The 18,188-nt window shown below is 44.9% G+C and overlaps 1 protein-coding gene across 4 annotated transcripts; it reads right to left on the bottom strand.

Moving 5' to 3' along the window:
* Positions 1 to 5,238: 5,238 nt before the first annotated feature.
* LOC120052632 (elongation factor 1-delta-like) lies at positions 5,239 to 17,558 on the bottom strand. 4 transcript variants are annotated; one of them, XM_038999663.1, is made up of 10 exons: positions 17,429 to 17,487; positions 16,896 to 16,905; positions 12,711 to 12,831; positions 12,423 to 12,494; positions 11,785 to 11,841; positions 11,079 to 11,163; positions 8,202 to 8,311; positions 6,003 to 6,200; positions 5,633 to 5,827; positions 5,239 to 5,472 (listed from the first exon to the last, which is right to left on the bottom strand). In XM_038999663.1, the coding sequence occupies exons 3-10, from the start codon at positions 12,825 to 12,827 to the stop codon at positions 5,434 to 5,436; spliced, it is 873 nt and encodes a 290-aa protein (XP_038855591.1). In that variant the 5' UTR covers positions 12,828 to 12,831; positions 16,896 to 16,905; positions 17,429 to 17,487; the 3' UTR covers positions 5,239 to 5,433. The 4 variants fall into 4 exon arrangements, with proteins under 4 accessions (XP_038855591.1, XP_038855590.1, XP_038855589.1 ...); XM_038999662.1 differs by lacking the exon at positions 16,896 to 16,905 and having other exon boundaries at positions 17,429 to 17,558; XM_038999661.1 differs by lacking the exons at positions 16,896 to 16,905; positions 17,429 to 17,487 and adding an exon at positions 13,314 to 14,677.
* Positions 17,559 to 18,188: the final 630 nt, after the last annotated feature.

The following is an 18,188-nucleotide window of genomic DNA, read 5'->3' as shown; positions in this document are numbered from 1 at the left end:
TTACTTATCAATCTGCACACACTACCTCAATGAAAAAGTGAAAGCATTTATTCATTTTTTTCAATCGAAAAAACAAAAATACCTTATTTACATAAGTATTCAGACCCTTTTCTATGAGACTTGAAATTGAGCTCAGGTCATCCTGTTTTCATTGATCATTCTTGAGATGTTTCTACAACTCAGTCCACCTGTGGTAAATTCAATTGATTGGACATGATTTGGAAAGGCACACACCTGTCTATATAATGTCCCACAGTTGACAATGCATGTCATAGCAAAAACCAAGCCATGAGGTCAAAGGAATTGTCTGTAGAGCTCTGAGACAGGATTGTGTTAAGGCACAGATTTGGGGAAGGGTACCAAAAACTGTCTGCAGCATTTAAGGTCTCCAAGAACACAGTGACCTCCATCATTCATAAATGGAAGACGTTTGGAACCACCAAGACTCTTCCTAAAGCTGGCCGCCTGACCAAACTGAGAAATCTGGGGAGAAGAGCCTTGGTCAGGGAGGTGACCAAGTACCCAATGGTCACTCTGATAGAACTCCAGTGTTCCTCTGTGGAGATGGGAGAACCTTCCAGAAGAACAACCATCTCTGCAGCACTCCACCAAGCAGGCCTTTATGGTAGAGTGGCCAGATCGAGCCACCCCTCAGTAAAAGGCACATGGCAGCCCGCTTGGAGTTTGCCAAACGGCACCTTGTGCTCAGGTGCATTCTATTTTCTTCAGGAAAAGGAAGGAAGCACCTTGTTTCTCAGTCCATGAGGAACAAGATTCTCTGGTTGGAAGAAAACAAGATTCAACTCTTTACAGACAGATCCTTGATGAAAACCTGCTCCAGAGCACTCAGGACCTCAGACTGGGGCGAATGTTCACCTTCCAACAGGACAACGACCCTAAACACACAGCCAAGACAATGTAGGAGTGGCTTTGGGACAAGTCTCAATGTCCTAGAGTGGCCCAGCCAGAGCCCGGACATGAACCCTATCGAACATCTCTGGAGATACCTGTAAATAGCTGTGCAGCGATGCTCCCCATCCAACCTGACAGAGCTTGAGAGGATCTGCAGAGAAGAATGGGAGAAACTCCCCAAATACAGGTGTGCCAAGCTTGTAGCGTCATACCCAAGAAGACTAGGCTGTAATTGCTGCCAAAGGCGAGGCTGGCTGAGGCTGTAATTACTACAAAGTACTGAGTAAAGGGTCTGAAAACTTATGTAAATGTGTGTACAATTAAGGTATCAAGATGGCGCTGAAGAACATGGCTGACATTTTACATTCTCCCAACCAATTGTGCAATTTTGTAAAAAAAAAATGCGTAACTTATTTTTTACTTATTAGGTACATAATGTTGCCGCTACCGTCTCTATGACCGAAAATAACTTCTGGACATCAGAAAAGCGATGACTCACAGCGGACTGGAAGAAACTATTTCCTTTAATAAGTTCGGGAACAGGCCCAGATCCACACCTTTTGCTTGAAGAAAAGACACCGGAAAAGGGAAAGCAGATCAGGGATCCTTCTGAGAAGCCGGAGGCGAGCGCATAAACTCCCAAAGTCTTCCATTCTCCTTGCTAACGTGCAATCGTTAGAAAATAAAATCGATGACTTACTATTAAGATTATCCTACCAACGGGACATTAAAAACTGTAACATCTTATGTTTCACCGAGACGTGGCTGAACGAACAAACGGACAATATAGAGCTGGCGGGATTTTCCATGCACCGGCAGAACAAAGACGCTACCTCTGGTAAGACGAGGGGTGGGGGTGTGTGTCTTTATGTCAATAACAGCTGGTGCGCGATGTCTAATATTAAAGAAGTCTCGAGGTATTGCTCACCTGAGGTAGAGTACCTTATGATAAGCTGTAGACCACACTATCTACCAAGAGAGCTCTCATCTGTTTTATTCGTAGCCGTCTATTTACCACCACAAAGCGAAGTTGGCACCAAGACCACTCTCAACCAACTCTATAAGGCCATAAGAAAAGAAGAAAACGCTCACCCAGAAGTGGCGATCCTAGTGGCCGAGGACTTTAATGCAGGCAAACTTAAATCAGTTTTACCAAATTTTTACCTGCATGTCACATGTGCAACCAGGGGGAAAACAATCCTAGACCACCTTTACTCCTAACACAGAGATGCATACAAAGCTCTCCCCCGCCCTCAATTTGGCAAATCTGACCACAATTCTTTCCTCCTGATTCCTGCTTACAAGCAAAAAATAAAGCTGGAAGTACCAGTGACTCGCTCAATACGGAAGTGGTCAGCTGACGCGGATGCTACACCACAGGACTGTTTTGCTAGCACAGACTGGAATATGTTCCGGGATTCATCCAATGGCATCGAGGAATACACCACATCAGTCATGGGCTTCATCAATAAGTGCATCGATGACGTCGTCCCCACAATGACTGTACGTACATATCCCAACCAGAAGCCATGGATTACAGGCAACATCCGCATCGAGCTAAAGGGTAGAGCTGCCGCTTTCAAGGAGCGGGAGACTAATCCGGACGCTTATAGGAAATCCCGCTATTCCCTCAGACGAACCATCAAACAAGCAAAGCGTCAAGTCAGGATTAAGATTGAATCCTACTACACCGGCTCTGACGCTCGTCGGATGTGGCAGGTCTTGAAAACTATTACACACTACAAAGGGAAACCCAGACGCGAGCTGCCCAATGACGCGAGCCAACCAGACGAGCTAAATGCCTTTTATGCTTGCTTCGAGGCAAGCAACACTGAAGCATGCATCTGGATGACTGTGTGATAACGCTCTCGGTAGCCGATGTGATCATAACCTTTAAACAGGTCAACGTTCATAAAGCCGCTGGGCCAGACGGATTACCAGGACGTGTACTCAAAGCATGCGCGGACCAACTGGCAAGTGTCTTCACTGACATTTTCAACCTCTCCCTGACCGAATCTGTAATACCCACATGTTTCAAGCAGACCACCATAGTCCCTGTGCCCAAGGAAGCGAAGGTAGCCCGCTTTACCGTCCCGTGGCATTTTACCGTCCCGTGGCACTCATGTCAGTAGCCATGAAGTGCTTTGAAAGGCTGGTCATGGCTCACATCAACAGCATCCTCCCGGACACCCTAGACCCACTCCAATTCGCATCTCTCTCCAACAGATCCACAGATGACGCAATCTCAATCGCACTCCACACCGCCCTTTCTCACCTGGACAAAAAGAACACCTATGTGAGAATGCTGTTCATCGACTACAGCTCAGCATTCAACACCATAGTGCCCATGAAGCTCATCACTAAGCTAAGGACTCTGGGACTTAACACCTCCCTCTGCAACTGGATCCTGGACTTCCTGACGGGCCTCCCCCAGGTGGTAAGAGTAGACAACAACACGTCTGCCACGCTGATCCTTAACACTGGGGCCCCTCAGGGGTGTGTACTTAGTCCCCTCCTGTATTCCTTGTTTACCCACGATTGCGAGGTCAAACACAACTCCAACACCATCATTAAGTTTGCTGATGACACAACAGTGGTAGGCCTGATCACTGACAACGATAAGACAGCCTATAGGGAGGAGGTCAGAGAACTGGCAGTGTGGTGCCAGGACAACAACCTCTCCCTCAATGTGAGCAAGACAAAGGAGCTGATCGTGGATTACAGGAAAAGGCGGGCCAAACAGGCCCCCATTAACATCGACGGGGCTGTAGTGGAGCGGTTCGAGAGTTTCAAGTTCCTTGGTGTCCACATCCCCAACGAACTATCATCCAAACATACCAAGTCAGTCGTGAAGAGGGCACGACAAAACCTTTTCCCCCTTAGGAGACTGAAAAGATTTGGCATGGGCCCCCAGATCCTCAAAAAGGTAATACAGCTGCACCATCGAGAGCATCACCGCCTGGTATGGCAACTGCTCGGCATCTGACTGTAAGGCACTACAGAGGGTAGTGTGATCGGCCCAGTACATCACTGGGGCCAAGCTTCCTCCCATCCAGGACCTTCATAATAGGCAGTATCAGAGGAAAGCCCATAAAATTGTCAGAGACTCCAGTCACCCAAGTCATTGACTGTTTTCTCTGCTACCTCACGGCAAGCGGTACAGGAGTGCCAAGTCTAGGACCAAAAGGCTCCTCAACAGCTTCTACTCCCAAGTCATTAGACTGCTGAACAATTCATAAAAATCACCACCGGACAATTTACATTGACCCGCCTTGTACACTGCTGCTACTCGCTGTTTGTTTGTTACCTATGCATAGTCACTTCACCACCACCTACATGTACAGATGACCTCAACTAGCCTGTACCCTTGCACACTGACTCGGTACCGGTGCCCCCCGTATATAGCCTCGTTACTGTTATTGTGTTACTTGGTAAATATTTTCTTCTTCTTGAACTGCAGTTAACCATTTAGACAAAAGTCACATGGCTGGGATTCAGATTTGTATGAACCAACTACGAAGTTAGTTTGAAATATCCGATTCCATGTGCGTTTTGGCTGTTCAGACTGCAGGAAAAAGCACATATTTGAATCAGATCTGCAAATAAATAGGTTTTGAGTCACTTCAAACTGCCAATGTGAACACAGCTTTATGGCGTTATCTGACAAAATCCATGAGTATGTCTCAAATGCCATCAATAATGTGAAAAATATCCCCGTTGCTCTTTCCTTCTTGAACAGGCACCATTTCTGTTAACAAACTCCTCCATACGGTAAAGACTGAATTCCCTGAGGATTTCTACCCTGTGTTTTATCTTGGTTTGGGATCCACTGTGGGGATATGACAAAAGGAGAAAGAGCATGCAGCAAAGCCCCACGGTTACACAGATTATGATTATTATAAGTATTAAGATGTTGTAGAACAATGAATAATCATTATGTTAGCAAGAGATGAGTTGACAGATAGGTGCTAAGGAATGGGCTGGGAAATCCCAGCCATTTTACCCATTCGTATAGCTATAACTTCTTCTACTGTTTGCCGTTTTGCTGTCAACTTTCAAAATAATTCACAAATTAAAAAGAATCTAAATCCATAAGTGATCACCTCGCCTTGTTTGGATACAGAAATGCACACAATGTAAGAACAGTTGATTTGATAAAGGGGTCCAGAGCATTCTCTTAATAAAGAGAATGACTGATATATCTTGTAGGAGCATGCCGCTACCTCATACATCTAGGGGATACATTTATTTCCTTTATTTCCTACCATTGTTCCCCACGTGGCTGCATACATGTATTAATACTCAGAGAGACAGACAAGAAACTAGTTAAAGTGCACCAAAAGCTCTTTATTATTAACCGTGTGACGCAAGGGACGGACTGGAAACATGGCTACGTCCCACATGACACGCTATTCTCTATATAGTGCACTACCTTTGAACAGCTCATAGGGCTTAAGGTAGAGCACTACAGACTGAATGGAGTGCCACGTGGGACGGGCCCAATGAAGAGGAAGGTCGGAATCAGATCTTGTTGAAAGCTGCTACGTCAACACTCTGGACCTGCAGAACAAGAGACTAGAGATAACATTCATCAAAATAAAGTACATAACCATATCTAATTTGGGAATGCTAACCTGTACAAAGTGTCAGTTACATTTTTATATTTCATTGTGGACCCCCGAAGGATTACGTGTGTGTGTGTGTGCGCGCCTGTACTCACAAAGTCCTCAAACTTTGTAATCTCCTCCTCTAGCAGGTCTGTCCCGACCTTGTCGTCCTCGACAACACACTGGATCTGTAGCTTCCGGATACCATAACCCACAGGAACCAGCTTAGACTGACCCCAAAGTAGACCGTCAGCGACAACAGACCTCACACATTCCTCCAGCTTAGCCATGTCTGTCTCATCATCCCACTGTAAGAGAGGGGAGGGAGGTGGGGTATAGAGAGAGGGCAGGGATGGGGAGATAGTAATGTCAGGAACACAAACACACAGAGGAAGAGACCAAAATTCCATTCATATTTTTTTTTAAATAGTGTATAGTGATTGGAGAAAGTATTAGGAAAAGCCCGGGGTCTATGTGACATACAGGCTTGACGTCCAATAGGATGGAGGACTTTGCGATGAGGGTGGGTTTCTTTGCCTTCTTCTCTGCATACTCGTTCAGCCTCTGCTCTTTGATTCGCTCAGCCTCCGCATCCTCCTCTTCATCGCTGCCGAACAAGTCCATATCATCATCTTCATCCTCCACTGGGGGGCTGGTCTTCTGCTGCTGGACAGAGGTTCCCTGAAGAGAAGAGGTGGTTGAAATACACACACATATATTGTACCAGACATATATTGTACCAGACATAAACTATGAAATAACACATTTCATATTTGAGATTCTTCAAAGTAGCCACCCTTTGCCTTGATGGCAGCTTTGCACACTCTTTGCATTCCCTCAACCAGCTTCATGAGGTAGTCACCTGGAATGCATTTCAATTAACAGGTGTGCCTTGTTAAAAGTTAATTTGTGGAATTTCTTTCCTTCTTAATGCATTTGAGCCAATCAGTTATGTTGTGACAATGTAGGGGTGGTATACACAAAATAGCCCTATTTGGTAAAAGACCAAGTTCATATTATGGCAAGGACAGCTCAAATAAGCAAAGAGAAACCACAGTGCATCCCTACTTTAAGACATGAAGGTCAGTCAATCTGGAAAATTTCAAGACCTTTGAAAGATTCTTCAAGTGCAGTCGCAAAAACCATCAAGCACTATGATGAAACTGGCTCTCATGAGGACCGCCACAGGAAAGGAAGAGTTACCTCTGCTGCAGAGGATAAGTTCATTAGAGTTACCAGCCTCAGAAATTGTAGCCGAAATAAATGCTTCAGAGTTCAAGTAACAAACACATCTCAACATCAACTGTTGAGATGTATACGTCAGGCCTTCATGGTCAATTGCTGCAAAGAAACCACTACTAAAGGACACCAATAAGAAGAAGAGACTTGCTTGGGCCAAGAAACACGAGCAATGGACATTAGACCTGTGGAAATCTGTCCTTTTGGTCTGATGAGTCCATATTTGAGAATTTTGGGTCCAACCGCTGTGTCTTTGAAATACACAAAGTAGGTGAACGGATGATCTCTGCATGTGTGGTTGCCACCGTGAAGCATGGAGAAGGAGGTGTGATGGTGCTTTGCTGGTGACACTGTCAGTGATTTATTTAGAATTCAAGGCACATTTAACCAGCATGGCTACCACAGCATTCTGCAGTGATACGTCATCCCATCTGGTTTGTGCTTAGTGGGACTATCATTTGTTTTTCAACAGAACAATGACCCAACACACCTCCAGCTGTGTAAGGGCTATTTGACCAAGAAGGAGAGTGATGGAGTGCTGCATCCGATGACCTGGCCTCCACAATTACATGACCTCAACCAAATTGATATGGTTTGGGATGAGTTGGACCACAGCGTGAACGAAAAGCAGCCAACAAGTGCTCAGCATATGACTGTTGGACTGTTGGAAAGGCATTCCGGGTGAAGCCAAGAGTGTGCAAAGCTGTCATCAAGGCAAAGGGTGGCTACTTTGAAGAATCTAAAATATAATTAGATTTGTTGAATACTTTTTTGGTTACTACATGATTCCATGTGTAATTTCATAGTTTCGATGTCTTCACTATTATTCTACAATGTAGAAAATAGTAAAAAATAATTTTTAAAAACCATGAAGGTGTGTCCAAACGTTTGACTGGTACCACACACACACACCCCCGGGTAGACATATGAACATAATAAAAATATATGCCGCTTTGTGTGACGTCAGAAGATTCAGTCTGCACTGAAAATAGTCCATGGCTACTTGTTACATTTACATTTAAGTCATTTAGCAGACGCTCTTATCCAGAGCGACTTACAAATTTACCTTTTATTTTTTATATTTAACTAGGCAAGTCAGTTAAGAACAAATTCTTATTTTTCAATGACGGCCTAGGAACAGTGGGTTAACTGCCTGTTCAGGGGCAGAACGACAGATTTGTACCTTGTCAGCTCGGGGATTTGAACTTGCAACCTTTCGGTTATTAGTCCAACGCTCTAACCACTAGGCTACCCTGCCGCCCCACTTGTCTCGTAAGATAATGGCCACTTAGCAGATTATTTTATTCAAAGCGACAGACAGTGAAGTGAGTGCATTTTTAGTATGTGTATGCGATCCTTGCGGTAATTGAACCCACAACCTTGGCATTGCGCACACCATGCTCTTCCCGACTAAGCCACATAGGACCAGAGCGAGGGACTTACGTTTGTACAGGGGGCTGCAGAGACTGGGGCTGCAGCTGGTGACGGTGATTTCTCCAGCACCGCTACCCGACACTCCAATTTAGACAGAGCCAACCGCAGGTCCTCCACCACTTGAACACACACAAAGGAAGTCAGTAAGATTACAGATGAGTTATAACATCTGTAATACAGATTAGACATTCTGTATACAGATAGGGAAACAAACACCTTTCAGTAACATTACAGAAGGGTAATTTGATCTCTAAACATGTGGACACACATACATACACTGAACAAAAATATGAAAACGCAACATGCGACATTTGCAACGATTTTACTGAGTTACAGTTCATATAAGGAAATCAGTCAATTTAAATGAATTCATTAGGCCCTAATCTATGGATTTCACATGACTGGGCAGGGGTGCAGCCACGGGTAGGCCTGGGAGGGCATAGGCTCACACACTTGGGAGCCAGGCCCAGCCAATCAGAATGATTTTTTCCCCCACAAAAGGGCTTTATTACAGTCAGAAATACTCCTCAGTTTCATCAGCTGTCCAGCTGGCTGGTCTCAGACGATCCCGCAGGTGAAGAAGCCGATTGTGGAGGTCCTGGGCTGGCGTGGTTACAGTCTGCGGTTGAGAGGCGGGTTGGATGTACTGCCAAATTCTCTAAAACGACGTTGGAGGCGGCGTATGGTAGAGAAATTAACATTCCATTCTCTGGCAACAGCTCTGGTGGACATTCCTGCAGTCTGCATGCCAATTGCACTCTCGCTCAACTTGAGACATCCGTGGCATTGTGTTGAAACCAAACTGCACATTTTAGTGGCCTTTTGTCTTTTCCCCAGCACAAGGTGCACCTGTATTGATTAGTGATGCACCGATATTACATTTTTGGCCGATACCAATATCCAATATTTTCCTTGCAAAAAAAAAAACGATACCTGATATTTAGAATTTTAGCTGCCTTTTAAGCATTCTAGCAGTTAATAGTTAACACACACACACGGATGCAGCTGTCTAAGGCACTGCATCTCATTGCAAGAGACGTCACTACAGCCCCGGTTCGAATCCAGGCTGCATCACATCCGACCGTGATTGGGAGACCCATAGGGCGGCGCACAATTGGTCTAGCGTCATCCGGGCCGTCATTGTAAATAATAATTTGTTCTTAACTGACTTGCCTAGTTAAATAAAAGGTTACACACACACACCAAAAAGTAATATTGTTGCCATTTCCGTATGTCCACATTACCAGTAAAACATAATCAAAACCTATTTATTTCACTTACTTGCTGTGCTGTTTCGTGGTTCATTTGTTCAGTCGTTTCATTCTCAACCAGGATTTATATGGAATGCCGTTTGGGTCTTTGCATGTCAAAAAAGATACACGTCAAATAAAACTATTTGACGTGTCCAATAACAACAATCTGTTTCAGTAGCTATAGTTAGCTAGCTAACTATATAGCTAGGTGTCATCTAAAATAACCCTAGTTCATATGACAGTTCTTATTTGATTAATGGTGGTCAGACCCATCTGTGTGAAGCTAGCCACAATAAGGTTTACGCACAATAGTGGACTTTGCGGTTAGCCTTCAAAATAAAAGGATGGCATAATTCTACTATTTGTATTCATTTGCATCACTGTCAATGACACTTTTATTTTGAAGGCAAACTGCAAATTCTACTATTGTGCCTAATCCTTATTGTGGCCATCTTCACAACACATAACCCAGTCCGGTCGAGCCTCACTAGCCAGATGAAGCTAGCTGGCTGCTTATTACGTTAGCTTTGGGAAACAGGGTTAAGTAGCTGGCTAGCTATTTATTTTCATGAACTTTCAATGTTCAATTTCAATAGGCAAACAACAAGTGGCAACCTAGCTAATACTTACTCACAAGGATTCCTAAATCATTGCTAAGAATAATGAAAATGACTGCAGTTTCTACTGGTCATTGTTTTCAGGCTGGTTGTATTGGTGCTAGCTAGGTACCAAGCTAAAGCCAGCTATCCCAGAAGTTGGGGTTGAACAATTGATGCTTTATTACCAACGCAGTATTGTAAACACATCGTTCGTGGCCGGTGTTTGCAGACTTTTGTACAGCTTTGACAGTGCTACTATATCTTTTATGATACGCCAAGACCCAAACGGCGTTCCATAGTATGTATGTCGTGAAGCTAATAGCAGTGATGCTATTACTGTGTAACTCCGGTAGGGCAACATCTGAAAAATAGCGCACTTGGTAGTGTGTACCGGTGCTCGACCAGTCAGCGAAAACCAACATCACTCACGACAGAGAACGGTTGATTGTCAAGGGCAACGTACTCTTTCAAATGACTGCTCGACTTGTTGACTGCTCGATCCACAGGAGACATTGTGTGGGCTAGGTTAGGAATGCTGTGTTGCACGTTTATCGTAAAATTTTACGTGCCGTTATTACGTCATGTACCTAAGCTATATAGATATGCACGGTAGCTTTGACATCGGTGTTAAACTAGACATCGGGCCGATGTTGATGTCGGGATTTTTAGCTAATATCGGTCGATTCAGATATGTTCACCAGTATATCATGCATCCCTAGTAATGATCATGCTGTTCAATCAGCTTCTTGATATGCCACACCTGTCAGGTAGATGGATCATCTTGGCAAAGGAGAAATGCTCACTAACAGGGATGTAAACAAATTTGTGGACAACATTTTTATGTGTATAGAACATTTTGGGGATCTTCTATTTCAACTCATGACACATGGGACCAAAACTTTAAATGTTGCATTTATATTTTTGTTCAGTATACACACACACACACACACACACACACACACACACACACACACACACACACACACACACACACACACACACACACACACACACACACACACACACACACACACCTTGGTTCAGACTGTGGTTCTCTAGCTCCAGACTCTTAATCCGTGTGATGAGTTCGCCTTGATCTCCTGCCCCATTAGCTGCACTCTGAACACACACGAAAGAGTGTCAGCATGTCACTATAAGCATATCACCAGCAAACTCTAGTGGCTAAACTCAGGTACCACCACAACCAGTTAAATTGAGGAGACAGGGCAGACATGAAGAGAATGAGCAACACATATCACCTGTACACATAAATAACCACCATCACCTAGAGGCACAGATTGGACAACGACAGCTACAATTGCAGCTCATGCAAAGCGGTCTCACTCAGGAATAAAAAGTACTTTAGAGTCTGTGGTCATGGTGATGATCAGAGGAAAGTTTCAGGAAATCCAGGTAACCCCTTTGGAGCATTATACATGGGAGGTGTCCAAATATTAGAATCCTGAAGTTGACCAATCACAACTCTTCAAAAACCAAAGAAACAAGTGTCCATCTCAGCACCACCTAGAGAGAGAGTAAGCTCAGTGGAGGGTGGACAAGGACAGGGCAGACTATGGAGACAGATAGAGAGAGAAGCAGACCCATCATACAGGGAGAATGAAGGAGGGTGGTTGGGTTTGTTTGTTTGTGTGAGTGTGTGTGTGTGTGTGCACAAGTCTGTGACATTGCTCTTAGTGGGGGGGGGGGTCTAGCTACTGTCACACAGGGTGGGACACTTACGGGATGGGGGTTCTGGGGTTGATCAAAGCCTCTGCTAGGTAACAGCGAATTCTTCAGCTGGGGTGCGGGGAGGGAAGGAGGAAGGGGAAGAGGGAGAGAGTTGAATGAGGTTGGAGATGCAGAAGGGACACTAGCAGAAAGAGAGAGAAAGCTATAAAAGAGGATCAGGCAAAGTTAAAGTATACCCAGGGTTGGTCTAAAGAGGAATCAGAGAAATTAAGGGCTAGCCAGCAATGCAAGAAATCATGCTTTCGGGAAGAAATAAAATGAAATCTTGCTTCATGAATACGACCCAGGTTATTCAATGCTCTTAGCAGCAGTTCAGGGTCAAGGTATCCACACCTTGCTTTTCCCTGTGACATGTAGCCTTAGCCGTGTGGTCACATATAGCTGGTTCAGCCTAGCTTACACGTTTGTGTGTGTGTGTGTCTTTGACCATGTAACAGAAACTAAACATACAGGGACTGCTGTAGAAAACTATCCGGCTGGCTAAAACTGGCATATTTACAGTAATGGTGTGCACTGTCCCTGTAAAACGGCATTTAATAAAGTATCTTACTTTAAGTGCAGCTTTAAAAACAGATAATGTGTGATATATGGGTTGTATGAAGGCTCGGATGAGTTTATATTATACTCACTCCTGCCAGGGACTTCTGGATGTTCTCTCTGGCCCGGGCTATGTCCTGCAGGATGGTGTTGGCTCCCAGCTCCTATAGGGCACAGTACAGGAGACCAGGTCTGACAGGATGTAGGCATACACACACCAGAGACGTATCAAGTTTTAAGTACAGCGAAACGCCTTTCTTGCTTCCCAACAATGCGGTAATCGATATCAGGTGGCGACACGTGTGAGGAAAAGACAGACAATGTGGGGGAGAGCATTGGCACACATACATACACCCAAACTAAAGAGATGCTCTACCTACCTGTGCTGGGTGTGAGGTGCTGTTAATGCGTTCGTAGAAGTGTCTCTCCGCATCATCATAGCGAGGCTTATCAAACCAGATCTTTTCCTGGACAAAGTAGTCTACTGCTGAACTCATGGTGCTACACGGACAGAGAGAGAGAGAGGGACAGAGAGGAGGCAGAGAGAGAGAGAGGGACAGAAAGAGGATAACAAATGGTTAGTAAAGTAACATTCAGTCCATCAGAAAGCTTGTGTCCCTCTGTTTTAACCATCTGTGTCCCACTATTTACAGACAAGACCACTTCTCTTTCCCAGTCACCCCCACACTAACATCATCCTTAGAAGTAAGCTACATCTTTGAAAACCACTAACATTGAGTAAAATAAATCAAGCATGCAAAAAATAAATGGAAAAGGATAACATCTAAAACCAAATAAAACAACAAAGTGACAAATGAGCAAGCAAAACACAAAGTTAAATAAATTATGTGAAACAAGCAAATGAACCAAATCAAGACACAGACAACACTAAAAAGGAGAAAAAAATAAGGGGGAATAAAGGAGAAAGAGTAAATGAAGCTGGCTGTGTTTGTAGAGGTCCAGTCTCCTGGGATGGGTCATACTTGTCCCTCAGAGGGCCGGTGCAGGCGACCGATGGCGGTTGTGGTAACAATGTTGCCGACACCACAGCATCTTCTTGCCCACGAGCCCCCTCTCTGTCTGCTACTGTTGACTCAGCAGGTACAATCTGGCGGTAACTGTAGAAACGGCTCTCTGCAGCCTCGTAGCGTCTCTGGTCCAGCCAAACCCTCTCGCTGTCTGGATGCAGGAAGTAACAGACTCCTCCCATCGACATGGCCACACCTTCCTCCTCTGTGACGTCAGCAGGCTCCTCCTCCTCCTGAATGGTGCGCAGAGCGTGGAAGACTTCGAGCTTCCCCTGTGAGACCACGGCTTCTTCTTCTACCACTTCTTCCTCCTCCTCCTCCTCTTCTTCAACAAGACTCTGTGGGTGGTCTCCACTACCTCTGGAGGTTGAGGGAGCGTTGGGGTTGGTACGTGAGGTGGAAGCTCCACCACCCAGGTTGTTGCCGGTGGGAGAGCGGTTGTTTCCATAGAGGCTCTGGTAGAAGGCTGCCTCGGCCCGGTCGTAGAGAGGTTTCTCCAGCCACACGTCCCTCAGCAGCTCCATGGGGAGACAGGGGAGCCCATTCACTGGCTGGCCAGGGGCCGGGGTCAGTGGGGATGTGGAGGCTGCCTGGGGGGTCTGGGCCAGGGACAGGTACCCCTCGTCTGGCGTGGCTGGTGTGCTGGGGCTGTTGGCAGGGAGGGCTAGGAAATCTGGGGCTGCTGGCTGCAGGGGCTCTGCAACAATGCAATGCTCTTTGGCGACTATGGGTGGATGGTTGCTGGGGTGGTTCGGGGCTTGGGGTGATAGTGAGGGTTGAGGGGAGGTGGGGTGGTTGTCAGTAGTCAGGGTTGGGGGTGAGCCGCTGGGCCGTGTCATCACCCCGTTGGCAGAGTGTGCCAACCAGCACTGATACAGACTCTCAGCCTGCTCATATACACTGTGGTCAAACCACACTGAACCACACTCAGACCGCAGGCCGAGCAGGACCGCGCCGGGGGAGTCAGGAGCAGGGTCGGGAGAGGTACGGCTACTGCCCCCTTGGCAAAGCTGGGGCTCCTCCCCTTTCTCCTGGCCAGGTGGTGGTGGTGGCAGCTGAGTCACCATGGCAACAGGAGCCGGGCGGTTATCGGGTTGAGCGGAGCGTTTACGACGGCGACGCCTCTTCCCACTGCGTTTCCCATTGCCGTCTCCGTTCACGCTGCTATTCTCTGGGGAGGACGAAGCGGCACCACCCCCGTTCCTCTGACCTCCCTCCACTGCCAACTCAGTGGTACAGTCCACCTGGCAGCGTCTGGAAGGGAGATCAGGATCGGACTGGTCCATTGCTGAACACAAGGGGTTCCTCTGAGGCATCATCTTTGATCCGAAGCAGAGAAAGAGAGTGACAGGGACAGGCTAGAGGGTTAGTTACACAGAGAGGAATTTAGAGAGACAGATTGATCCATATAGATTATATGTCTTTTAAATATCTTATAATTTTAGTATCTTTGTAAATTTTACTTACAAAGCAACTTTCAGTTTAACAGAGCTAAGAGAGAATTCAACAGACCAATCCCAGAATGCTTTTAGGCATGCAGGAAAGGAAGAGAGCGGAAAAGAAAGTGAAAAGAACCAGATCAAGCAGACCAATAGATTATGAAAAATGAACTGAACGATGGATGATGTCCACTTCACTGGTTGTGTTTGAAGAACACAAACAAGAGAAAAAAGTATTCAAAGTGTACACTAAGTAACATAGGCTAGTGCCTCTTTCACAAGTTTTACTCCCATTTCATGCCTTCTGAACACAACTCCTGATGTCCAATGTTACAATCTGGAGTTCTTGTGATTCTCATACTTCAGAGGCTACCCATAGTAGATAAACACCCCTTTAACCAGCATGTCTCTGGACTACTTCTATTCAGGTCTACACGGAGGTAGAGGACACAACATTGTATCGTTCCCATTATGGAGTCTGTGAGAAAATGGGCAGCGCCATTGAGGCCAGCTCCATTTTGAAGTAGTCAATTTTCTTATTTTATTACTTCTATGAGTTGGTAAACAAACTGAAAGGGTGCATACTGCCACCTGGAGTGTGTTGCTTGAACAGGTATTGGGCCAAGGTTGGCGATTTACTGCCACCTGCAGTTATGTAATGCTTGCTCATTTTACGTATTTGTTTTACCCTTATTTTACCAGGTAAATTGAGAGAGAACACATTCTCATTTACAGCAACGACCTGGGAAATAGTTACAGGGGGGATGAATGAGCCAATTGGAGTATAATTCATTGGCTGAGTCCTACTGATGACCTGGATGGAATTATGTGATGCCTCCTTAACCGATAGAAAGTCCCACCCAGTTGACTACTTCGAAATGGTGAAACTGTAAAGACGACTATCGCAAGCAAATGCCAATAATGACAGCATATATCAACATGCAAATTCTGCATGCAAACTGAAAAGGTTTCTGCATAACCGTAAAGGGCAAAACATGTAATATGATCACTCAGCAAGGTTACTGGGCGGCCTTGGTGAATGAATGATGTGTTGTGTAGTGGTGAATGGTGATAACAGTAACAGCACCGGCATGCTCAGTCAGAACTAATGCAGGTAAGACCAACTCGCACTGTGGAGCGGACCAAGTGGCACCCTATTCCGTTTATAGTGCTAGAGCTCTGGTCAAAAGTAGTGTACTATAAAGGGAATAGGGTGCAATGTGGGACAAATCCTGTGTGTTCTGTGTACACAGCATAGAAAGAGAATCATAGATGCTATACAGTATGTCTACACAACATAACCTGCCACAGTCATTAGCAGTGTGGGATGCAGCTGTGGTTTTGATGAAGGAGGACGGTCCATGCATCATTCATGATTCATACAGTAGTATTGTGAAACAGAAAATACATTTCCTTATACCGATTTCCATGTTTTTTCCCCCAATTGTTTTTAGGCCTACTAATATCAAACTTGGCTGTAGGATACTATTGCTGAGCAAAGTGCTTTAAATTATATTAAAAAATATTTGTTTATTGTCACAATTATTCAAATCTTGATGAATTCACCATTCAGAAAATGATTTTGTGCATGACAGGTGTGTGTATAGTTGGCCTATATGAAACCCTATGTAACTCACCTTCCTTGGTGAGCATAAGACCAAAAACGGTCGTGATTAGATTAGAATGTTCAACATGTTCATCCATTCAGCAGCCGCCAGCCATGAACAAACAAACATTATAGCCTAATACGCCATACAGACCTACCGGAACACCAACACTTTTGGGAATAGGGTACAGTATAGGCGTGTACAGTGTGTTTACAGTAGCCTAAATGGTGGCAGCTTCATAATTAGTCTAAAGTGCCTTCACTTCCTTTTGGATCCTCCCCATGGAGCATGCAAGAGCAACGTGTTATAGAGGAAATCTAAGGTATTCATTCAATGCCTGCCTTTGGAGTGGGGCCATGTGGGGGTGGGAAAGGCTATAAAGACTGCATCGTTGCAACGAAAACGTTTAGATGTGTATGTCATTAGAGGAATAATCAATAGCCTAAACCACATTTTACTAATGTTAGGCTACACGTCGCAATCATACTCACTTTTCCAATTCTTGAGAACATAGAAAAGGGGACAGAGGCATACTATTAGAGGTTGTCGTATTGTAAACAGTGACAAGACACAGTAATACATTATAGCTTGTTATTAGCTGACTAACAGCAACATTGTATCAACCGCGGAGCTATTCCTTTGTTTGATCGGTGTTAACGTTACAATGCAACTATTTCAGGTCACCAGCTCGCACTGCCACTGCAGTGTCGACATCTTCAATCGCTCTCAAGATATCGAGGCAGGTTGTGACAAATTAAAGCCTTAATACACATCTATATTCTTTAGCAACGAATTCGCTGAAAATGTTGGATTATTTTAATATGTTTCCTAGGTATCTCCGTTTGCGTAGACATTCATTTTTAGCCGGTCGGCCCCGTTTTGGGCGCCCATCATGGCTTCACGACATTTCTCTTTTCTTAACCATTCACATTATTTCTCCCTCCCACCAAACAAGTTGACTAACGACTCACATGTTAATTTCTCGAGAATCCCCGGCTCGAAAAGCGAACTGTCAGTTACTTACTGTTCTGTATGTCGGTGGTTAACCGGGCCGGTGGTCCTCGTGCGATTGTTCAGCTGGGAGCCTAGAACAGAAAGAGTGACGAGTGGGAAAATAAAATGCGTGTGAACCGAAGGGGAGGGGGAAAGGGCCCTGTTCTTTTAAACACCCGGTTGTTTTACACTCAAACGAGTGAAAATATAATTTTTTTATCCACATATTATGAATGTCCAGAACAGTGTATTAATGATTTTGTTTTTAATTATTTTTGTCCATCAGTTTTATTTAGGGTTGGTATGTTCCCACTGCACTTGCTCATGACAGAATCAAGAACTAAATCATAAATTATTTCGCCAGCAGGCTGAATTCATTGACCATCGTTTGTCACCACCTTTCAAAGTGTGTGGCATTATGGTTATAAACATTTTCAGACTTGCGACGACATGTCAACTGCATGCACTTTACATAAATAATATGATCAAAGGTCCGTTTTTGATGAAGTCGCTGCAGTTGCTTCTCACTAACCGCACCATGCAGTCATCATCTGCATTATGAGAGGCACTATTTGTCAACCAATCATTAGGGTTGTTTTAACCACGCTAACCTATCGTAGCAGGCTTAAATGAAAACGGCTGAGCGGACTTTCCTCATCCAGGTTTCAGCGGAAACGGAAGCTAGATTGAATTAGCTGTATCACTTATGTAGCACTATATTGTATCACTCCAATAGGGTATCCATCCGCGCGGCAGGATACATTCCGAGTAATTTCAGATTAGTCCAGTGT

The sequence above is a fragment of the Salvelinus namaycush genome, chromosome 8 (assembly GCF_016432855.1).
Source record: "Salvelinus namaycush isolate Seneca chromosome 8, SaNama_1.0, whole genome shotgun sequence".
NCBI lineage: Eukaryota > Metazoa > Chordata > Actinopteri > Salmoniformes > Salmonidae > Salvelinus > Salvelinus namaycush.
The sequence above is the reverse complement of the archived record's forward strand: the minus strand, read 5'-3'. Positions and strand labels throughout refer to the sequence as shown.